At 42.7% G+C, this 24,983-nt stretch overlaps 1 protein-coding gene and 1 long non-coding RNA gene across 7 annotated transcripts in view; one reads left to right on the top strand and one right to left on the bottom strand.

Annotated features, from left to right (window-relative positions):
- The window catches only part of LOC128691561 (small G protein signaling modulator 2), a 652,393-nt gene that overhangs the window by 479,881 nt on the left and 147,529 nt on the right, over window positions 1–24,983 (top strand). For all 6 annotated transcript variants that reach the window (XM_070088836.1, XM_070088840.1, XM_070088838.1 and 3 more), the window contains one exon: window positions 8,699–8,853. In XM_070088836.1, the coding sequence (XP_069944937.1) occupies window positions 8,699–8,853 (155 nt within the window). The remainder of the gene's footprint in view (window positions 1–8,698; window positions 8,854–24,983) is intronic.
- Window positions 1–24,983, bottom strand: part of LOC138853233 (uncharacterized) — a 169,115-nt gene that overhangs the window by 125,537 nt on the left and 18,595 nt on the right. The gene's annotated exons all lie outside the window — the stretch shown is intronic.

The following is a 24,983-nucleotide window of genomic DNA, read 5'->3' as shown; positions in this document are numbered from 1 at the left end:
GGCAGTAGAGATGTCCTGTTAAAGGGTAATGTGTGGTGTAAATATTATGCAGAGAATTAGGAGTGGAAATTATGAGGAGGTGTGGAGTTACTAAAAGTATTAGAGGGCTGAAGAGGGGTTGTTGAGGTGGTTTGGTCATTTAGAGAGAATGGATCAAAGTAGAATGATTTAGAGAGTGTATAAATCTGTAAGGGAAGGAAAGTGGGGTAGGGGTCATCCTCAAAAAGGTTGGAGGGAGGGGGTAAAGGAGGTTTTGTGGACGAGGGGCTTGGACTTCCAGTAAGCATGTGTGAGCGTGTTAGATAGGAGTGAATGGAGACGAATGGTTTTTGGAACCTGACAAGCTGTTGCAGTGTGAGCAGAGTAATATTTTGTGGAGGGATTCAGGGAAAATTAATCTGGTTAGAGCTGGACTTGAGTCCTGGAAATAGGAAGTACAATGCCTGCACTTTAAAGGAGGTGTTTGGGATATTGGCAGTTTGGAGATTGACTTTTAAACTGTTGTATCTGAGCTCCTCTGTGAAGACAGTGATTCTTTCTTTCTTTCTTTCAACAAACCAGCCATGTCCCACTGAGGCGGGGTGGCCCAAAAGGAAAAATGAAAGTTTTTCCTTTTACATTTAGTAATATATACAGGAGAAGAGGTTACTAGCCCCTTGCTCCCGGCATTTTAGTCGCCTCTTACAACACGCATAGCTTACGGAGGAAGAATTCTGTTCCACTTCCCCATGGAGGTAAGAGGAAATAAACAAGAACTAGAAAGAAAATAGAAGAAAACCCAGATGGGTGTGTATATATATGTTCGTACATGTATGTGTAGTGTGACCTAAGTGTAAGTAGAAGTAGCAAGACGTACCTGAAATCTTGCATGTTTATGAGACAGAAAAAAGGACACCAGCAATCCTACCATCATGTAAAACAATTACAGGCTTCCGTTTTACACTCACTTGGCAGGACGGTAGTACCTCCATGGGCGGTTGTTTATATAAATTAGATTCATTAATAATAAATAGAACTATTGTACAACTATGATAAATTTCTCTAGTGTTAAGTAGTCAGTAAGCCATTAAATTAAGTCGACCCATAATGCCTAGGCATAATAGAGGCTCTCTTTGCACTGCAACCCATTTTTGAAAATACATAACCTCAGCGTACTACTTGCAAAGAAATAAATTTGAATTTGAAATTTGAATTTGAATATTTGAGGTGAAAGTGTTGAATGATGATGAAAGTATTTTCTTTTTGGGGATTTTCTTTCATTTTGGGTCACCCTGCCTCTGTGGGAGATGACCAACATGTTGAAAAACAAAATTGTTTGACTTATGGTGGGTTCATCGGAACATAACCCCATCGTATGTTTACGAGCACCTGTATTTGTGTTTGTTAGTAAACAAATGGCCAGCATAGCAGGTCATTTGTTTACTGACATTGTCAGTACTGCATTCCAACAGCACATCAAGCCATAATAATCACTTGTCTCCATTCAATCCAATCTGTTAACACAAGCCTGCTGAATGCTTAGACCTCTTGCACTTGAAACATACTTAACCCCTCCTTCACCTCCTCCTTCCCTTCCTTCCTGGGATGACACCTAATTTTCCCTTCCTTCCACCAAAGATATATACACCCTTGTGGATTCTTGTTCTGCTCCATCCTCTTTAAATTCCCATACTTATCAGTAACCCTTCCTCAATCCCTGTCTGCCTTCTAATTTTTACACTCTGAATTTTCCGCATGATAGTCACCCTACGCATTGCTCTCAGATATAACCAGTCCACTACCTCCAGCCTCCTCCTTGCTGCAATATTTAAAACCAATACCTCCCATCCATATAAAAGAGTTGGTGCCGCTATATTCTGGTACATTCCGTTGTTTGCCTCCATAGATAAACTTTCCACGTATATCTCAGTGCACCACCCACAATAGTAAATGGTCCAAGACAATAAAACTTTGTCGTAAGCTTCTATAAGATGTTATTTCTCCCTATATGATTCATGAAATTTCAACCTTCATAAGCATTTAGATTCTAATGGTTATAATGATAACCATGGCTTTTAAAGAGGTGGACCAGTAAGCCAGTGGTAGGCCTCGGTCAGACGACCAAAAGCTCCGGCTAGGGGTCATCATATGACTAAGACCCACATCAGGACATACTTGTCCTGTTTCCTGGCAAATCTTACTATTAGCATTTAACCGCTCCTCAAAATATTTCCTCCATTTTCGCAGCGCCTCCACCTCCCCATCTAATATCTCTCCTCTTTTGATTTTAACTGTTAAGTTTATTTGCTCTGCAGGCTTTCTCAACATAGTATTCTCCCTCCAAAACTTTTATTCTCAGCAGAATTTGATGATAAGAGTCTGACCCATGCTCTTGTTGGTTCTCCTCTTTTTTGCACACCCTCACCATTCTATTACCCTCTCTTTTTCTTTTTACATATGTGCTCTGTTTTTCTTTCTTCTTTCAACAAACTGGCCGTATCCCACCGAGGCAGAGTGGCCCAAAAAGAAAAACAAAAGTTTTAATATGAAAAACAATTTTTTTTTTTTTAAATTTAGTATTTTATACAGAACAGGTTACTAGCCCCTTGCTCTCAGCATTTTAGTCACCTCTTACAACACACATGGCTTACAAAGGAAGAATTCTGTTCTACTTCCTCATGGAGAACTCGGTTTTTCATATATAATATTTTTTTTTTTTCAACAAGTTGGCCGTCTCCCACCGAGGCAGGGTGACCCAAAAAAAAAGAAAGAAAATCCCCAAAAAGAAAATGCTTTCATCATCATTCAACACTTTCACCACACTCACACATTATCACTGTTTTTGCAGAGGTGCTCAGAATACAACAGTTTAGAAGCATATATGTATAAAGATACACAACATATCCCTCCAAACTGCCAATATCCCAAACTCCTCCTTTAAAGTGCAGGCATTGTACTTCCCATTTCCAGGACTCAAGTCCTACTATGTGAAAATAACCGGTTTCCCTGAATCCCTTCACTAAATATTACCCTGCTCACACTCCAACAGATCATCAGGTCTCAAGTACCATTCGTCTCCATTCACTCCTATCTAACACGCTCACGCATGCTTGCTGGAAGTCCAAGCCCCTCGCCCACAAAACCTCCTTTACCCCCTCTCTCCAACCCTTTCGAGGACGACCCCTACCTCGCCTTCCTTCCCCTATAGATTTATATGCTTTCCATGTCATTCTACTTTGATCCATTCTCTCTAAATGACCAAACCACCTCAACAACCCCTCTTCTGCCCTCTGACTAACACTTTTATTAACTCCACACCTTTTCCTAATTTCCACACTCTGAATTTTCTGCATAATATTTACACCACACATTGCCCTTAGACAGGACATCTCCACTGCCTCCAACCGTCTCCTCACTGCTGCATTTACCACCCAAGCTTCACACCCATATAAGAGTGTTGGTACTACTATACTTTCATACATTCCCTTCTTTGCCTCCGTAGATAACGTTTTTTGACTCCACATATACCTCAACGCACCACTCACCTTTTTTCCCTCATCAATTCTATGATTAACCTCATCCTTCATAAATCCATCCACCGACGCATCAACTCCCAAGTATCTGAAAACATTCACTTCTTCCATACTCCTCCTCCCCAATTTGATATCCAATTTTTCTTTATCTAAATCATTTGATACCCTTATCACCTTACTCTTTTCTATGTTCACTTTCAACTTTCTACCTTTACACACATTCCCAAACTCATCCACTAACCTTTGCAATTTTTCTTTAGAATCTCCCATAAGCACAGTATCATCAGCAAAAAGTAACTGTGTCAATTCTCATTTTGAATTTGATTCCCCATAATTTAATCCCACCCCTCTCCCGAACACCCTAGCATTTACTTCTTTTTACAACCCCATCTATAAATATATTAAACAACCATGGTGACATTACACATCCCTGTCTAAGACCTACTTTTACCGGGAAGTAGTCTCCCTCTCTTCTACACACCCTAACCTGAGCCTCACTATCCTCATAAAAATTCTTTACAGCATTTAGTAACTTACCACCTATTCCATATACTTGCAACATCTGCCACGTTGCTCCTCTATCCACTCTATCATATGCCTTTTCTAAATCCATAAATGCAATAAAAACTTCCCTACCTTTATCTAAATACTGTTCACATATATGCTTCAATATAAACACTTGATCTACACATCCCCTACCCACTCTGAAACCTCCTTGTTCATCTGCAATCCTACATTCTTTTGTCCCCTTTCCCTTTATATAAAGGGACTATACATGCTCTCTGCCAATCCCTAGGTACCTTCCCCTCTTTCATACATTTATTTTTCAAATTCAAATTCAAACTTTATTCTCTATAAGTATTACAATGCTGAGTTTACAGAATTTGGTTATTGTGTGGTTTACATGTAGTAAAATAATAATTACAGAGTGTACCACTAGAACGCCTAGCATGGCTAGGCTATTAAATAAAAGTACCAACCACTCCAACACTATATCCCCCCCTGCTTTTAGCATTTCTGTCATGATCCCATCAGTTCCATCTGCTTTACCCCCTTTCATTCTACGTAATGCCTCAAGTACCTCCCCCACACTTACATTCTGCTCTTCTTCACTCCTAAAAGATGGTATACCTCCCTGGCCAGTGCATGAAATTACCGCCTCCCTTTCTTCCTTAACATTTAGAAGTTCCTCAAAATATTCTCGCCATTTACCTAATACCTCCCTCTCCCCATCTACTAACTCCCCCACTCTGTTTTTAACTGACAAATCCATGCTTTCCCTAGGCTTGTTTAACTCACTCCAACATTTTTTCTTATTTTTATTAAAATTTCTTGACAGTGCCTCTCCCACTCTATCATCTGCTCTCCTTTTGCACTCTCTCACCACTCTCTTCACCTTTCTTTTACTCTCCATATACTCTGCTCTTCTTATAACACTTCTGCTTTGTAAAAACCTCTCATAAGCTAACTTTTTCTCTTTTATCACACCCTTTACTTCATCATTCCACCAATCACTCCTCTTTTCTCCTGCCCTCACCCTCCTATAACCACAAACTTCTGCCCCACATTCTAATACTACATTTTTAAAACTCATCCAACCCTCTTCAACCCCCCCACTACTCATCTTTGCACTAGCCCACCTTTCTGCCAATAGTCGCTTATATCTCACCCGAACTTCCTCCTCCCTTAGTTTATACACTTTCACCTCCCTCTTACTTGTTGTTGCCACCTTCCTCTTTCCCCATCTACCTCTTACTCTAACTGTAGCTACAACTAAATAATGATCCGATATATCAGTTGCCCCTCTATAAACATGTACATCCTGGAGCCTACCCATCAACCTTTTATCCACCAATACATAATCTAACAAACTACTTTCAGTACGTGCTACATCATATCTTGTATATTTATTTATCCTCTTTTTCATAAAATATATAATATATATTTGTAAAATCCTCTCATAGGCTAAGTTTTCTCCCTTACCTCCCTCTTTATCGCATTGCCCTGCCAATCATTCCTCTTCCCATCTGCACCCCCTCCTATACCCACAAACTTTTGCTTTTGACTCTTCACACTGCTTTTTATATTTATCCCATTCCTCTTTGTCCACCACTTCATTACTTGTATTTTTTCCAGTACACCTTTCTCCCAATAGTTGCTTGTCTTTCCCAAACTGTCTCATCCTTTACTTCATTAACTTTTACTACTCTGTCTCTTACCCACTGATGCCATTCTTTTTGAACTTCGTCTACCCTTTAATCTGACTGTAACTACCACTAAATAATTATTTGACATATTTGTTGCCTATATAAAAACGTGTAAACCCAAAAGTCTCCGTAACAGTCTTTTTATCTACCAGTAGATAGTATAGTCTAGCATACTGCTCTCATTGCTCCCTTTATCATATCATATTTGTTGTCTTCAAAAAATAAGTATTGCCTATTACCAGCCTTCTTTCTATACATAATTGGAGGCTCCCCAGTCTCATTTACTGTTGCCTTTTATGCTATCAACAAGTTTCTCCCACTTCAGCATTTACATCCCCACAACAGTTATTCTCTCATTTGAATCAAAACTCTTTAAACTATGGCTTAACACTTTAAAAATTATTAAAAATAAATTAATTAATAAATGTGTTTGGGACTTGATGGGCTGTTGAAGTATGAGCAAGGTAACATTTTGTGAAGGGATTCAGGGAACCCAGTTAGCCAGATTTGACTCCTGGAGGTGGGAAGTACAGTGCCTGCACTCTAAAGGAAAAGTGGGAATATTTGCTGTTTGGAGGGGCATCTGAAATGCAAATACTTGGGTGTTGGGGAGAAGTGTGGGATTAGAAAATAAAGAATCTAATACAAAGTGGGAGTTGTCATAGTTGCTTTTTGCCAATGACACAGTGCTTTTGGGAGATTTTGAAGAGAAGTTGCAAAGGTTGGTAAATGAATTTGGGAGGGTGTGTAAAATAAGGAAATTGAAGGTGAACATAGGAAAGAGCAAGGTGATTAGGGTAACAAAAAAATTAGGTAATGAAAGATTGGATATCAGATTGGAAGGAGGGAGTATTGAGGAAGAAAATGTATTCATATATTTGGGAATGGACTTGTCATCAGAGGGGGTCTATGAAAGATGAGGCAAACCATAGAAATGGCAAGGAAAAAAAGATGAGTGGTGCACTGAGGAGTCGGTGGAGACAAAAAGCATTATCCATGGAAGCAGAAAGGGGAATGTATGAGAGTATAGTGGTACCAACGCTCTTATATGGGTGTGAAGCATAGGTTGTGAATGTTGCAGTGAGGAGGAGACTGGGTCAGTGGAGGTGTTGTCTGAGGGCAGTGTGTGGTGTGAATATCATGCAGAGAATTTGTAGCTTGGAGATTAGAAGGAGGTGCAAGTTTACCTAAAATATTATCCAGAGGGCTGAAGAGGAGTTGTTGAGGTGGTTCAGATATTTAGAGAGGATGGAGCAAAATAGAGGCTAGGACATTCAAAAGATGTGTATGAGTGTGTGATATAGTAGTGAATGGAAGCAAGTGGTTTTTAGGATTTGACGAGCTGTTGGAGTGTGAGCAAGGTACATTTATGAAAAAATTCATGATAGAAGGTTAGCCAGACTTGGGTCCTGGAGATGGGAAGTGCATCCTTAGCACTCTGAGAGAGGGGTGGGGATGTTGTGGTTTGGAGGGCTCTTTAACCCTTAACCCTTTCAGGGTCCACAGGCCCTCTCTGAGACTTGTTCTCAGGGTCCCCCAAATTTCAAAAAAAAAAAAAATTATTTTTTCTTATGAAAAGATAGAGAATTTTTTCTGATCATAATGACACCAAAAGTATGAAATTTGATGGAAAACTTAGGGAGTTATGCTCTCGCGAAGTTAGCGGTCTCGACGATGTTTACGCATCGGCGATTTTACCCAATTTGAGCCCCATTTTTTTGGCCAATTCCAGTATACTAGTCCACAAAAATCATAACTATTTCGCTAGAACTCCATTTTTTCTATCGAATGAGTACAAGAAACCACCCGTTTACCAATTTCAACTATCCAATACAGTGGTCAGAATTTAGCAATTTTGCCAATCTCGCACAAATTTCAAAAGGTGCCAATTTCCAAATAGGGTCCAAAATAAACAAGAAAGACATTCCTGGCACTAAAATAACATTTCCTCTGTTCATTAGTCATGTCCCCACACCCCTCTTACATTTTTTTGCTTTTCACTTTGAATTTTTATTCTCACAAAAAAATAGAAGATTTACTGTTATGCAGACTACTGCATTAGTGTAGAAATGGTATAAATAATATCAACGCACTTGTAAAAGAATATTAGACTCACCAGTTGACGTGTATTGGACGTATAGCATGATTTGTTTACTTTTGAACTTTGGTAAAAATCAAACATTTCTGCTACTTCGAGCTCAATTTCAAGGTACTTTTCATTGTAAAACCAGTCAAAATCATCTCAATTTCTGTAATATGTCTTCCATTCTATAAAATGAGACCAGGAAAATTTGAATACAACAATAAATACCATTCGAAAATATAGTGCAAAGTCGCTCTTTTAATCCAAAAACACGGTCAAAGGTTTTTTTCTCATTATGTACTGTGTGCTGCAGGATTTTTTTTTATACTGCGCACACTGACCACATAGACCCATTCTTTCATATGTAAGCTTACCAGCTTTCTCTCACTAGATTTGAAGGCACTAGAATTTAGGCGTTCTAGTACGTCATGGACACTGGTGTGTAAGCCGTACTAGTACGGCCGAAACCCTGAAAGGATTAAGCTGTCCAAATGCAGACCCACATCACATGCGGGGGGGCTCCGAACGTAGATCTTCTTTTTTTTACATGCTTTCAAACAGGGAAAATCAAGGTCGGAGCGCTACGCACGTGAACATAGATCCACGTTTGGACAGGTTAAGGGTTAAACTGTGATGTTGGTGCTGTTTTGGCAAGGCATTGATTATGAATGAGTGATAGTGAAAATGTTTTCTTCTTTGTCGGGTCACCTAACCTTAGTGGGAGGTGACTGAAGTGTTAAAATAAATGCATTGCAAACAGTATACTATACTGATTTATTTTCCTAATAGTTTTTGTTCCAGACATTATATTGTAGGCCAATGTGTTAAAAAAAATTATCTCTACAGTTTTATGCTCTATATTTCTAGTCACTATTTAAACTTATTGTTAATTCCAGTGACTCGCTTGAACTTCTCTGTGCCACAATGAAACACCAGATCATCTCCAGGGCATTCTATGGCTGGCTCGCTCACTGTAGGCACTTGAGAACTGTTCGTACTCACCTAGCTGGCCTTGTGCTGCCCTCTACTTCCACTCCACCACACACACCAGGTAAAAGTAGAGAAAAGCAGCTTTATATATATATGCATAAGACCCCAGATGTAGTACATCCCTTAGATCTGGGAGTTATTTTTTGGCATTTCTTTGAGCTTTTTCTATTTTGTCTGTGTTTTTAAGTGTGAACACCACATTTTCACTGCTTGTTTACACTTTTCTCATAGAGTATATTGTAAACCATTTTTTTCACCATATTACAATCCATGTATCTGAAGGCTCTTTTGAGGTTTGCCTTCACAGTATAGCATATGAGAATCTTGCTATAATACTACATTAATGTGATCTGAAGATAGTAATTTGTTGTTTAGAACTACTTTCAGATCTGTTTTCTGCTTATAATTTATCATATTTTTACAGTATTTTATTCATAAGGTTTTTATTAGCCATTTCCCAACTGTTTAGTATTCCATTTGTCATCATTAAATTTCTTCATCTATTTATCACTCCACTTTTAAACTTATCCAAGTCATCTTGTAAAAATTCACAAAAGCATAGGATTATTGCATCATCCACACAAACATTCATATATGTACTGACGTTTTTACTTCTGGTAATCAATTTTTTCTCTGTTTAGGTTCCATGAGCTACATTATGAATAGCTACAGTACCTAAACAGCTATTGTATAGCTAGTATTTAAGAATCCAATCACACCAATTGTGTGGTTAAGCCTTTATTTGCTTCTCATATGCATACACACTATATCTCACTAGCATCCATCTCAGACACTACTGAAGTGTACTTTACCATTCTGCTGTCTGACACTTATTGTTATGGACCTCTTTCCTCATGAACACACACCATATTAGATCTGCCATCATGGAAGATGGTGGTGTACATGGATTATGCTTCACAAACAGGCCATGGTCTTACACTTTCCCACATAATGCATGTTCTACCAACATGATTACACATACAGCATACCTTGGCGTAAAAGTGGTGGATATCTGTGGGGAACACAGCACCTGGAGTATTGACTTCTCATTGGGTTGCAGCTACTTCTCAGTCAGTGGTTGCAGATCATATCAATACCTCTGCCCATTGGGGTGGCACACTGTCTCAGCCCAAATATTCATTGTCTCTGAGTTACTATTCTGCGCCTTGATTGAACATATATACAGCAGGACCTGCGTATTCATGGAGGATATGTTCCGAGGACCTACCGGGGATACCGAAACTGTGGATAGTGGTGAAACCTTTATGTAAGTCCTATACATATCTATTGTAAAGTTTAATTGATAAATTATGCACAATAAGCAGAGAATTATCACTTTTTCACCAATGGGAAGCACTTCACGGCATTCTTTTGGTTTTGATGATTTACCAGCTTTTCTACTTTTGTGCTTTGGGGCCATCATTATGCAAAATTAAGAGGTATTTTTGGGCCACAGTAAAATGTGGACAACTGAAACCGAGGATACCGAGTCAGTGGACACGGGGGTCTGCTGTGTGTATATATATATATATATTTTTTTTTTTTTTTTCAACAAGTTGGTCGTCTCCCACCGAGGCAGGGTGACTCAAAAAAGAAAGAAAATCCCCAAAAAGAAAATACTTTCATCATCATTCAACACTTTCACCTCACTCACACATTATCACTGCTTTTGCAGAGGTGCTCAGAATACAACAGTTTAGAAGCATATACGTATAAAGATACACAACATATCCCTCCAAACTGCCAATATCCCAAACCCCTCCTTTAAAGTGCAGGCATTGTACTTCCCATTTCCAGGACTCAAGTCCGACTATATGAAAATAACCGGTTTCCCTGAATCACTTCACGAAATATTACCCTGCTTACACTCCAACAGATCGTCAGGTCCTAACAGATCGTCAGGTCCATTCACTCCTATCTAACACGCTCATGCACGCTTGCTGGAAGTCCAAGCCCCTTGCCCACAAAACCTCCTTTACCCCCTCTCTCCAACCCTTTCGAGGACGACCCCTACCCCTCCTTCCTTCCCCTATAGATTTATATGCTTTCCATGTCATTCTACTTTGATCCATTCTCTCTAAATGACCAAACCACCTCAACAACCCCTCTTCTGCCCTCTGACTAATGCTTTTATTAACTCCACACCTTCTCCTAATTTCAAACACTCCGAATTTTCTGCATAATATTTACACCACACATTGCCCTTAGACAGGACATCTCAACTGCCTCCAACCGTCTCCTCGCTGCTGCATTTACCACCCAAGCTTCACATCCATATAAGAGTGTTGGTACTACTATACTTTCATACATTCCCTTCTTTGCCTCCATAGATAACGTTTTTTGACTCCACATATACCTCAATGCACCACTCACCTTTTTTCCCTCATCAATTCTATGATTAACCTCATCCTTCATAAATCCATCCGCCGACACGTCAACTCCCAAGTATCTGAAAACATTCACTTCTTCGATACTCCTCCTCCCCAATTTGATATCCAATTTTTCCCATTTTGAATTTGATTCCCCAAAATTTAATCCCACCCCTCTCCCGAACACCCTAGCATTTACTTCCTTTACAACCCCATCTATAAATATATTAAACAACCATGGTGACATTACACATCCCTGTCGAAGACCTCCTTTTACTGGGAAGTAGTCTCCCTCTCTTCAACACACCCTAACCTGAGCCTCACTATCCTCATAAAAACTCTTTACAGCATTTAATAACTTACCACCTATTCCATATACTTGCAACATCTGCCACTTTGCTCCTCTATCCACTCTATCATATGCCTTTTCTAAATCCATAAATGCAATAAAAACTTCCCTACCTTTATCTAAATACTGTTCACATATATGCTTCAATGTAAACACTTGATCTACACCTCCCCTACTCACTCTGAAACCTCCTTGCTCATCCGCAATCCTACATTCTGTCTTACCTCTAATTCTTTCAATTATAACCCTACCGTACACTTTTCCTGGTATACTCAGTAAACTTATTCCTCTATAATTTTTACAGTCTCTTTTGTCCCCTTTCCCTTTATATAAAGGGACTATACATGCTCTCTGCCAATCCCTAGGTACCTTCCCCTCTTTCATACATTTGTTAAACGAAAGTACCAACCACTCCAACACTATATCCCCCCCTGCTTTTAACATTTCTGTCAAGATCCCATCAGTTCCAGCTGCTTTACCCCTTTTCATTTTACGTAATGCCTCACGTACCTCCCCCACACTTACATTCTGCTCTTCTTCACTCCTAAAAGATGGTATATCTCCCTGACCAGTGCATAAAATTACTGCCTCTGTTTCTTCCTTAACATTTAAAAGTTCCTCAAAATATTCTCTCCATCTACCTAATGCCTCCATCTCCCCATTTACTAACTCCCCTACTCTGTTTTTAACTGAGAAATCCATACTTTCCCTAGGCTTTCTTAACTTGTTTAACTCACTCCAAAATTTTTTCTTATTTTCATTAAAATTTCTTGACAGTGCCTCTCCCACTCTATCATCTGCTCTCCTTTTGCACTCTCTCACCACTCTCTTTGCCTTTCTTTTACTCTCCATATACTCTGCTCTTCTTATAACACTTCTGCTTTGTAAAAACCTCTCATAAGCTAACTTTTTCTCTTTTATCACACCCTTTACTTCATCATTCCACCAATCACTCGTCTTTCCTCCTACCCCCACCCTCCTATAACCACAAACTTCTGCCCCACTTTCTAATACTGCATTTTTAAAACTATTCCAACCCTCTTCAACCCCCCCACTATTCATATTTGCACTAGCCCACCTTTCTGCCAATAGTCGCTTATATCTCACCCGAACTTCCTCCTCCCTTAGTTTATACACTTTCACCTCCCTCTTACTTGTTGTTGCCACCTTCCTCTTTTCCCATCTACCTCTTACTCTAACTGTAGCTACAACTAAATAATGATCCGATATATCAGTTGCCCCTCTATAAACATGTACGTCCTGGAGCCTACCCATCAACCTTTTATCCACCAATACATAATCTAATAAACTACTTTCATTACGTGCTACATCATACCTTGTATATTTATTTATCCTCTTTTTCATAAAATATGTATTACTTATTACCAAATCTCTTTCTACACATAGCTCAATTAAAGGCTCCCCATTTACATTTACCCCTGGCACCCCAAATTTACCTACTACTCCCTCCATAACATTTTTACCCACTTTAGCATTGAAATCCCCAGCCACCATTACTCTCACACTTGATTCAAAACTCCCCACGCATTCACTCATCATTTCCCAAAATCTCTCTCTCCTCTACACTTCTCTCTTCTCCAGGTGCATACACACTTATTATAACCCACTTTTCACATCCAATCTTTATTTTACTCCACATAATCCTTGAATTAATACATTTATAGTCCCTCTTTTCCTGCCATAGCTTATCCTTCAACATTATTGCTACTCCTTCTTTAGCTCTAACTCTATTTGAAACCCCTGACCTAATCCCATTTATTCCTCTCCACTGAAACTCTCCCACCCCCTTCAGCTTTGTTTCACTTAAAGCCAGGACATCCAGCTTCGTCTCATTCATAACATCCACAATCATCTCTTTCTTATCATCTGCACAACATCCACGCACATTCAGACTTCCCACTTTGACAATTTTCTTCTTCTTATTCTTTTTAGTAATCTTTACAGGAAAAGGGGTTACTAGCCCATTGTTCCCGGCATTTTAGTTGACTTTTACAACACGCATGGCTTACGGAGGAAAGATTCTTATTCCACTTTCCCATGGATATAAAAGGAAAAGTAATAAGACCAAGAACTATTAAGATACAATCAAAGAAAACTCAGATGAGTGTGTATAAATAGTAAATGTGTACGTGTATGTGTAGTGTGACCTAAGTGTAAGTAGAAGTAGCAAGACATACCTGTAATCTTGCATATTTATGAGACAGACAAAAGACATCAGCAATCCTACCATCATGTAAAACAATCACAGGCTTTCGTTTTACACTCGCTTGGCAGGACGGTAGTACCTCCCTGGGTGGTTGCTGTCTACCAACCTACTACCTATAAAAAATATATATACAGTGGACCCCCGCATAACAATCACCTCCGAATGCGACCAATTATGTAAGTGTATTTATGTATGTGCGTTTGTACGTGTATGTTTGGGGGTCTGAAATGGACTAATCTACTTCACAATATTCCTTATGGGAACAAATTCGGTCAGTACTGGCACCTGAACATACTTCTGGATTGAAAAAATATCGTTAACCGGGGGTCCACTGTATATATATATAAAATGGGTGTCTACAGGATTCAGTTTTGGGATACATTGGGCCTCACTATTGAGCAAGAGTTTAGTCTGCCCAGAACACTTGAGGATGCTACCACTGACTCTGGACTGGCAACTTTTTGCCCTCTTCTGGATGACATTTAAAAGGCTTACCCTTTATTTATATTTTTATTATTTTTTTATATGCTGGCCATCTCCCACCAAGGCAGGGGGTGATCCGAAAAAATAAGCACTATCACTGTCATTCATACTGTCACTGTCTTGCCGACACCTCATTACCACTAGAACTGAAACTCGACTTTTTTAAATGTTTTGGAAGAAAAGTGTTGTCTCTGAAAATTTCTGATCCAGCATTCACTGGGACCATAAAAGCCACCACTTCAGACAGTACGTCTTTCATAAGCAGGACTTTCTGCTCTTCTCCAATGCTTTGTATGTACTCATTGCTCAGCTGCTCAGTATCATTTAGTCTGTTGTATCAGTTCTTCCTCTCCCCAGCACAAGATTTCCTTATGTACAACAAAGTCTTCATGTCTTCTGATTGGATCTCTTTGGTTCATTCTGCCAGCAAAACACAGGATTTCTAACATGGACTTCTGCCTTCTTCACTCTTCATGTTCCTTTAAGACATTTCAAGCCTCCCATCTCCAGCCACTTCTAGGAGAACACCCATCACCCTACATTAACATTTGAGGAGTACCTCCAGTAGCCAGGACTACAGACCTTATTATTCAACCTATTCAATACATATTGCTTACTGTGCACAAAAATTCATTCTCAAAATTTGGATGTACACCCTGTGTTTCCAAATGTAAGCCACCTGTTTTTTTTATTTTATTGCTGGCTAATTAAATGGAAATGTAGATAAATTTACATTAACCAAACCTAACCTAACTGAGCATAAATATTCTAACTTTCATAAAATTTCAAGCAAGCAAAGATTCGTGAAGGACAATTTGTGTGAAACTAGCTGTCCTTTTTGGAGAACAGGTTTTTTCGTGATTTCCATGGATTCACTAAGAAGGGGACTCTTCTAGGAGGCATGCGTGTTGTATGAATCAGCTGAAATGCCAGGAGCAAGGGGCTTGTAAATTTATTCCTAGATATGAGAGAATGGGTCTTTGCAGTAAGTGTGCACCATATAAAAAAGTCCTGCAGCATGCAGTGCATAATGAGAGAAAAAAAACAAGTAGTACTGTGTTTATGGTTTAAAACAGCGACTTTGCAGTGTATTTTTGTATGGTTTTTATCATTGTATTCTCAGTTTCTCAGTCTCATTTAATAGAAAGAAAGACATATTACAGAAATAGAGATGATTTTGCTTAGTTTCAGGACTGAAACTAGCTTGAAATTGAGCTCAAAGTAGCAGTAATATTTTATTTTTGCTGATATTCCAGAGTACACAAATGACATCACTTGTTCAATATGCATCCAACTGGTCAGTTTGATACTCATTTAGGAATGCACTGACATTATTTATATAGTTATTACAATAATTCAGTAGTCTGCATAGCAGTAAAATTTCTATTTTTTTTTTTTTGTGTGAATAAAAATTAAAAATAATAAGCAAGCATAATTTAAGAGGGCCTGGAGACATGACTAAAGAACAGAGGAAATGTTTATTTAGTGCCAGGAATGTCTACATTGTTTATTCTGGACCCTATTTTCAAATTGGCAGTTATTGAATTTTGTATGAAATTGGCCAAATAAAATTTTTTGATCACTTTATTGGATAGTTGAAATACAGTGGAACCTCAAATATTGAACTGCTCCCAACTCAACCAGTTATGTAACTGTATTTTTGTAAGTGCTTTTATAAGTGTATTTTTGAGGGTCTGAAATGAACTAATCTAATTTACATTATTCCTGATGGGAATAAATTCGTTCAGTAACGGCACTCGAACAAAAATCTGGAACGAAGAAAGTTTGATATTTGAGGTTCCACTGTAGGTAAATAGGTGGTTTCTTGTACTCAGTTGATAGAAGGAATACTAGCAAAATATCTGTAAGTTTTTTGGTGGACTGGAAGAATGGAATTGTCCAAAAATAGAGCGCAAAATGGGCGAAATCACTGATGCGTAAATATCACCAAGACGCTAACTTTGCGAGAGCATAATTCTGTAAGTTTTCCATCAAATTTCATACTTTTGATTTCATGACACTTGGTAAAAGTTTCTTTATCATTTCATAAGATAATTTTTTTTTTAATTCTTTGACTCTGAGAGCAAGTTTGAGAGCAGGGGTCTCAGCACTGAAAGGGTTAAGCAATTTTGAAGCCTTCAACTCTAGATTAGGGTTATTATGACTTCACTTATGTTAGATTGTGTCTTCATCCAATTCTAGATCTAGCTGCCAATCAATTAATTATGTATATAACTAATCCACATGACAGTAAATTGGTTTGTTTCATGTTGCCTACACATGTCTAACCATGTCCCACTTTTTATTATCAGTTTATTACATGAATCACGTGTTAAGTAAAAGGACATAAGTGCAACTAATGTGACATTTTATTGTGGCAACGTTTTGCTCTCCAGGAGCTTTCTCAAGCCATTACAAACAGTACAGTCACATACACAAATAACCCGCACATAAAAGACAGAAGCTTACGACGACGTTTCGGTCCAGTCACGGTATTGTGCCTTTTTGTTATTTAAGTACAGTCACATCAATGCAAGGTGATTAGACCATTATACACGTGCCAAAATCTGCGAGTCATTTGGGCAGAGCTCCAAATTGTGTATTTTCTTTGTCTGACCATGTCTCCATGCCTTCATTTTCTTATACAGCATATCCAACTGTTGCTGAGTTTGCAGTTCTATTTGTATCTAAACTGCATGGCATGGACTTAGGCTAATGTAGGTAATGTAGCATAAATAGAAATTTATTCTATGAAAATAGAATTTATTTCATATATTTAGAGAAATTTTCTCTTCTCAAGTAAGGCATGACCCTTACTTGAGTTGTCTCTCCTATCTAACCTTTGTCTTTGAGTGCAAACCAAGATTGGCTGAATAGGATTTATTATTCTATTATTTCACTCCCATCTTGCTTTTTATCTGATGTACCTCACTATATAGTTGTATACATTTGATAATAGAAGAATCATATGATTACTATTTGTAGCTGGCTGTAAATCTATGATGTATATGTTCTTAGTTAAATTAGGCATTTATGTATACATGACAAGCAATTTAGCCTGTAAATAATTTTTTCAACTATTCCTGACTTTCTAGAAAATAGTGAGAATGATTCTGAATCTCTGACACAATCACACTCTGATCTCATAGAGGTTAATTTTTTGCACTTTTTATGGCTCTTATATGACCCTAATTAGTGGAATCTTAGTTCATATTATTAGGCACATACCAGATTCTTGAAGAGTTAATTGTTGTCGGTTTTCTTTTAAGTTTGTATCCTTTTAAAGACTTAGTTTATTTTTAGTGTTTAATTTTCTTTAAATCAAATTGCTATACAGTTAGCTCTTGTGTCAGTAATAAACCCTCAAACTGTCTCTTTTTTATTTTGATATTAAAGAAAAGGTAAGAGGTTAAATACTGTACTAGTTCATGATATTTATTCCTATCCAATTCAGAGTAAACATCATCTTGTTTCAGTATCTGAAAAAATTCTCTGTCTTGGTCAGTCTGTAAATATAACACTATGCACTACTGATTTGAGGTGGTGAATATAATTTTATTTCCTTTAAATGAATTTTTGGACTGTTTACACCATGTTTTTACTGTTCTGTGGGCCCTGTAGATAACTTATTAGTGGTTGTTTTTTATCCAGTTTGCTGCATGATACAGATGCTTTATATATTATCCACAGTACTCCTTGTTGAATAATGCATTATACTAAGTTACTGAAGCCATTCCATACAGATAAAATTAATGCACTGTCCCAAATCTTACAACTTGGTTAGTTGGATTTAGAGCCTGTCATTTATGCAAAGGGTCATTAAGGCTGCATGTCATCTCTTCTCCATCAGTGAAAAATACTTTAATTCCTAAAATAGGTAAATGATATTTTCTTGGGGTAAAGTGACTGTGACTCATCTGAGATAATGCTGCCTCCTTGCTAATGTCCTCTTGCTTTTTAAATTTTCTTGTTGCTTTCCAGTTCTGTCCTTTTTGTGCCTACTTATTAATTTGTTCATACTATTTATTCTGCTTTTTACATTTGTGGTGACCCTCAATTTTAACACAACTAACTTTATTCCTTATTGTGGCTCTTACTATTCGGCAGCTTACGTTCTACTTATTTTGTGTATGGGATGTTGTTTATTATAATGATTTTGAAGATCTATGCATATATAATTTTGGCCCACATTTTTACCTATGGGTGGATGGCCCTCTAGCCACCCCCCCCCTCGTCAACCCCAAACTAATGTGACTGCTCGCCCATGAATGGGAGGCCATCCATCCCACATCATCCCAGATTTGTATGCTCACTAGTTGGCTTTCTTATCGATGGCCCAGCCACTGAACTAATTAACTTTTAATTACTAACCTGTTTTATTGTTTGTGTATGTATACAAAATTAACTGGAAGCTGTGTTAATGTACTTCTGTTTCTTGTTAAGTCAGCTGTAGTGATAGACCAGTGTTAAACAGCCAAAGAATGCATGGACACTCTACACATTCAACTCTCCCTAAGGGGACCGACGCCAGTCTTCCCTCACAGTTGCAAGGAACATCACCAGAGCAATCTACAGGTTTCACAGGATTAACCAGAGACAGCCAGACTAATGAAGAACTACAGGCCACTATCAAGAGACAAGAACAAGAAATACATAAACTACAAGATGACTATAGCAGCCTATCCGAAACCATCAGTGACGTATTAAACCAACTAGTGGAGCAGGCAACAAAAATCCAGGAATTAGAAGCAAGCAACAAAGAAACTCAGACTAAATATGGAGAAAGCGTTCGGACAACAGGAGATCTGATTAATGATCTCCATAACAAAATAGATGCTAAATTTGCTGATCTCTATGCCCATAATGTCATTGTTATGGATCAACAAGCAAATGTCATGGAACAACATAAGTCTGGCAATGCAGATTTTATAAAGAGCTGTGATTTTTCACATGAAGAATTGCCCGAAAATATTGTAGAAATTGTGGGGAATGTAGCTAAGGAGAAACTTAATACTAAATTAATACTTGATATATCAAAGAAGTTTATAGAAAAGGCAAATCCCTGGAAGGTGCCAGATGGCCAATCTGACTTAAATTTTTCAGGAAAATAAAGATTCAATTGGGCAGTCATTATACAAAAAATGTAAATGATTGCCTCACAAAAAAAGTAGCAGGAGCTGATAAACAGGCTGAGACAATCAAAATCAAGTCAAAGTCAAATTTTATTTTCAAGAATTACACGCTGATGATATAGCTCTTGGATTACATTTTTTGTATGTTCCAAGGAAGGCCTCTTATTATGTGAAGCATTGTGAACAGACTTAAACTGGTATTGTAATTATACACTGCATTACTTAATACATACAGTGGTCCTTTGAGTTACAATGGGCTTGCCTTACAATCTACCCTCATAAAGGAATTTAGTTTTGAGTTGCAATGAAAATTTGAGAAATGATATGTGTACGATGGTCAGTGGGCCTCAACCCAAGGATGAGTGACAGTGGAGAGTGTTGGAGGTGAGAAGTGAGTGATGGTGGCAGGGATGGAGACTGTGTGTATAACAAACACGTGACTGTATGAGACAGTGACAGGAAGTGTACTTAATAAGTCTACAATTCTTTACCAGTCTGCCTGCATGCCTGTCTATCTCCACCTACCTCCCTGCCTGCCAAACTGCCTGCCTCTCCCTGCCTGCTTGCCAGCCTGCCTCCACCTCTACCTCACTTCCTCCCTGCCTGCCTCTACCTCTACCTCCCTCCACCTCTGCCTCCCTCTCTTCCTTCCTGCCTGCCTGCCTGCCACCCTCCCTGTGTGCCTACATCTCTTCCTGCTTTTCTGCATCTCTGCCTTCTTGCATCTCTCCCTGCCCGCCTGCATCTCTCCCTCCCTCCCACCCTCCCTCCCTCCCTCCCTCCCTCCCTCCCTCCCTCCCTCCCTCCCTCCCTCCCTCCCTCCCTCCCATCCCTCCCTCCCTCCCTCCCTCCCTCCCTCCCTCCCTCCCTTCCTTCCTTCCTTCCTTCCTTCCTTCCTTCCTTCCTTCCTTCCTTCCTTCCTTCCTTCCTTCCTTCCTTCCTTCCCTGCCTGTCTGCCTTTCCCAGTTCCTTCCTTCCCTTCCTTCTTTCCCTTCCTTCCTTCCTTCCTTCCTTCCTTCCTTCCTTCCTTCCTTCCTCCCTCCCTCCCTCCCTCCCTCCCTCCCTCCCTCCCTCCCTCTCTTCCTCCTTACCTGCCTGTCTTCCTGCCTAACTGCCTGCCTATTTCCCTCCCTCCCTGCTTTCCTCCTCCTTGCCTGATGCCTGTCTCCTTCTTCAATGCTTGCTTGCCTCCTTCCCTCCATGCCTGCTTTCTTTCATGCCTGCTTCCCTCCCTCCACCTGCCTGCCTGCCTGCCTCTCTTCTTCCCTTCCTGTCAGTCTGCTTGCCTGCCTCCCTGCCTGCTTCCCTCCCTCCCTCTCTCCCTGCCCCTACCCTACCAGCCTGCCTCTCTTCCTTCTGATCTTCCTGCCTACCTGCCTGCCTGCCTGCCTCCCTCCCTACCTCCCTACCTCCCTCCCTCCCTCCCTCCCTCCCTCCCTCCCTCCCTACCTCCCCCTCCCTCCCTCCCTCCCTCCCTCCCTCCCTCCCTCCCTGCCTGTCTCCTTCCCTGCCTGCCTGCTTGCATCCCTCCCTTCCTCCCTAGCTGTCTGCCTACCTGTCTGCCTCCCTCCCTTCCCTCCCACTCTCCCTTTCTTCCATCCTGCCTCCCTCCCTCCCTATTTTACTCCCTGTCTGCCTCCCTCCCACTCTCCCTTTCTTTCCTCCTGCCTACCTCCCTCCCTATTTTTCTCCCTGTCTGCCTCCTTGCCTGCCTGCTTCCCTCCCTCCTATCCCTACATCTGTTCCTCCCTGCCTCCCTCCCTCCCTATTTACCTGCCTTCTTGCTTCCCTCCTCAGCCTGCCTGCCTGCCTGCCTGCCTGCCTGCCTGCCTGCCTGCCTGCCTGCCTGCCTGCCTGCCTGCCTGCCTGCCTGCCTGCCTGCCTGCCCTGCCTGCCCTGCCTGCCCTGCCTGCCCTGCCTGCTTCCCTCCCTCCCACTCTCCCTTTCTTCCCTCCTGCTTCCCTGCCTGCTTGCTTGCTTCCCTTCCTCCCACTCTCCCTTTCTTCCCTCCTGCTTCCCTGACTGCCTGCGTGCCTGCCTTTCTCACTCCCTGCTTGCTTGCCTCCCTCCCTCCTTACCTGCTTGCTTGCTTCCCTCCCTCCCTCCTTACCTGCTTGCTTGCTTCCCTCCCTCCCTCCTTACCTGCTTGCTTGCTTTCCTCCCTCCCTCCTTACCTGTTTGCTTGCTTCCCTCCCTCCCACCTTACCTGCTTGCTTGCTTCCCTCCCTCCCTCCTTACCTGCTTGCTTGCTTCCCTCCCTCCCACTCTCCCTTTCTTCCCTCCTGCTTCCCTCCCTCATTTTTTCTCTCTTCCTCCCTCCTTCTCAGCCTGCTTGCCTCCCTCCCTACCTCCCTCCCCCCTGCCTCCCACTCTTTCTTCCTTCCTGCCTACTTTCCTCCTTTTTTTTTCCCTGCCTGCCTCCCTCCTTCCCTCCTTTTCTCCCTCCCTCCTTCCCTCCCTCACTCCCTCCCTCCCTCCCTCCCTCCCTCCCTCCCTCCCTCCCTCCCTTCATACCTACCTACCTGCCTGCTTGCATCCTTCCCTGCCTGCCTACCTCCTTCCTGTTTTTTTCCCTCCTGCCTACCTCCTTCCTCTTTTTTGTCCCCTGCCTGCCTGTCTTCCACCCTCCCACCCAGCCTGCCTGTCTCCCTGTCTTCCTCCTACCTGCCCTCCCTGCTTGCCTCCCTCCCTCCCTACCTCCCTCCTTCCCTTTTTTTATCCTTCCTTCCCTGCCTGCCTGCCTGCTTCCCTCCTTCCCATTTTATCTCCTTCTTTTTTATTCTCCTGCCTGCCTGTCTCCCTCCCTTCCTTCCTCCCACCCTCCCTGCCTGCTTGCCTGCCAGGTTGCCTCTCTTACTTCTGATCTTCCTGCCTGCCTCCCTCCCTCCCTGCCTCCCTCCCTGCCTCACTCCCTGCCTCCCTGTCTCCCTCCCTCCCTGCCTGTCTCCCTCCCTGCCTGCCTGCTTGCCTCCCTTCCTTTTTCCCTAGCTGTCTGCCTCCCTCCCTCCCTCCCTCCCTCCCTCCCTCCTTCCCCCTCTCCCTTCCCTCCCACTCTCCCTTTCTTCCATCCTGCCTCCCTCCCTCCCTCTTTTTCTCCCTGTCTGCATCCCTCCCACTCTCCCTTTCTTCCATCCTGCCTCCCTCCCTCCCTATTTTTCTCCCTGTCTGCCTCCCTCCCACTCTCCCTTTCTTTCCTCCTGCCTACCTCCCTCTCTATTTTTCTCCCTGCCTGCCTGCTTCCCTCCTTCCCTCCCTCCTTCCTCTCCCTACATCTGTTCCTCCCTGCCTCCCTCCCTCCCTCCCTATTTACCTGCTTTTTTACCTCCCTCCTTCTCAGCCTGCCTGCCTGCCTGCCTGCCTGCCTGCCCTGCCTGCTTCCCTCCCTCCCACGCCAGCTTCCCTCCCTCCCACTCTCCCTTTCTTCCCTCCTGCTTCCCTGCCTGCTTGCTTGCTTCCCTTCCTCCCACTCTCCCTTTCTTCCCTCCTGCTTCCCTGACTGCCTGCGTGCCTGCCTTTCTCACTCCCTGCTTGCTTCCCTCCCTCCCTCCTTACCTGCTTGCTTGCTTCCCTCCCTCCCTCCTTACCTGCTTGCTTGCTTCCCTCCCTCCCTCCTTACCTGCTTGCTTGCTTCCCTCCCTCCCTCCTTACCTGTTTGCTTGCTTCCCTCCCTCCCTCCTTACCTGCTTGCTTGCTTCCCTCCCTCCCTCCTTACCTGCTTGTTTGCTTCCCTCCCTCCCACTCTCCCTTTCTTCCCTCCTGCTTCCCTCCCTCATTTTTTCTCTCTTCCTCCCTCCTTCTCAGCCTGCTTGCCTCCCTCCCTACCTCCCTCCCCCCTGCCTCCCACTCTTTCTTCCTTCCTGCCTACTTTCCTCCTTTTTTTTTCCCTGCCTGCCTCCCTCCTTCCCTCCTTTTCTCCCTCCCTCCTTCCCTCCCTCCCTCCCTCCCTCCCTCCCTCCCTCCCTTCATACCTACCTACCTGCCTGCTTGCATCCTTCCCTGCCTGCCTACCTCCTTCCTGTTTTTTTCCCTCCTGCCTACCTCCTTCCTCTTTTTTGTCCCCTGCCTGCCTGTCTTCCACCCCCTCCCACCCAGCCTGCCTGTCTCCCTGTCTTCCTCCTACCTGCCCTCCCTGCTTGCCTCCCTCCCTCCCTACCTCCCTCCTTCCCTTTTTTTATCCTTCCTTCCCTGCCTGCCTGCCTGCTTCCCTCCTTCCCATTTTATCTCCTTCTTTTTTATTCTCCTGCCTGCCTGTCTCCCTCCCTTCCTTCCTCCCACCCTCCCTGCCTGCTTGCCTGCCAGGTTGCCTCTCTTACTTCTGATCTTCCTGCCTGCCTCCCTCCCACCCTGCCTCCCTCCCTCCCTCCCTCCCTCCCTCCCTCCCTCCCTCCCTGTCTCCCTCCCTCCCTGCCTGTCTCCCTCCCTGCCTGCCTGCTTGCCTCCCTTCCTTTTTCCCTAGCTGTCTGCCTCCCTCCCTCCCTCCCTCCCTCCCTCCCTCCCTCCCTCCTTCCCCCTCTCCCTTCCCTCCCACTCTCCCTTTCTTCCATCCTGCCTCCCTCCCTCCCTCTTTTTCTCCCTGTCTGCATCCCTCCCACTCTCCCTCCCTTCCATCCTGCCTCCCTCCCTCCCTATTTTTCTCCCTGTCTGCCTCCCTCCCACTCTCCCTTTCTTTCCTCCTGCCTACCTCCCTCTCTATTTTTCTCCCTGCCTGCCTGCTTCCCTCCTTCCCTCCCTTCCTTTCTCCCTACATCTGTTCCTCCCTGCCTCCCTCCCTCCCTCCCTCCCTCCCTATTTACCTGCTTTTTTACCTCCCACTTCTCCCTGCCTGCCTGCCTGCCTGCCTGCCTGCCCTGCCTGCTTCCCTCCCTCCCACGCCTGCTTCCCTCCCTCCCACTCTCCCTTTCTTTCCTCCTGCTTCCCTGCCTGCTTGCTTGCTTTTCCTCCCACTCTCCCTTTCTTCCCTCCTGCTTCCCTGACTGCCTGCGTGCCTGCCTTTCTCACTCCCTGCTTGCTTCCCTCCCTCCCTCCTTACCTGCTTGCTTGCTTCCCTCCCTCCCTCCTTACCTGCTTGCTTGCTTGCCTCCCTCCCTCCTTACCTGCTTGCTTGCTTCCCTCCCTCCCTCCTTACCTGTTTGCTTGCTTCCCTCCCTCCCTCCTTACCTGCTTGCTTGCTTCCCTCCCTCCCTCCTTACCTGCTTGTTTGCTTCCCTCCCTCCCACTCTCCCTTTCTTCCCTCCTGCTTCCCTGCCTGCTTGCTTGCCTCCCTCCCTCCTTACCTGCTTGCTTGCGTCCCTCCCTCCCACCCTCCCTTTCTTCCCTCCTGCTTCCCTCCCTCCTTTTTTCTCCCTTCCTCCCTCCATATCTACCTGCCTTCTTGCCTCCCTCCTTCTCAGCCTGCTTGCCTCCCTCTCTCCCTCCCTCCTTCCTTGTCTACCTTCCTCCCTCCCTGCCTGTCTCCCTGCCCTGTCCTGACACTTTGCTTGGGATTAGCCTATGAAGATAGGCCTTCTGTGCTGTTGGGTACCAGTACCTGTGTATATTTCAAACTGCAGCCTATGTTTTTCTTATCACTCAGAAAATCCCAGAGTGTTTAAACAACCAAAAGTATCCAAGGACAGGTTGGATGTTCTGGCA

This window comes from Cherax quadricarinatus, chromosome 26 (assembly GCF_038502225.1).
Source record: "Cherax quadricarinatus isolate ZL_2023a chromosome 26, ASM3850222v1, whole genome shotgun sequence".
NCBI classification, from domain to species: domain Eukaryota; kingdom Metazoa; phylum Arthropoda; class Malacostraca; order Decapoda; family Parastacidae; genus Cherax; species Cherax quadricarinatus.
The sequence above is the reverse complement of the archived record's forward strand: the minus strand, read 5'-3'. Positions and strand labels throughout refer to the sequence as shown.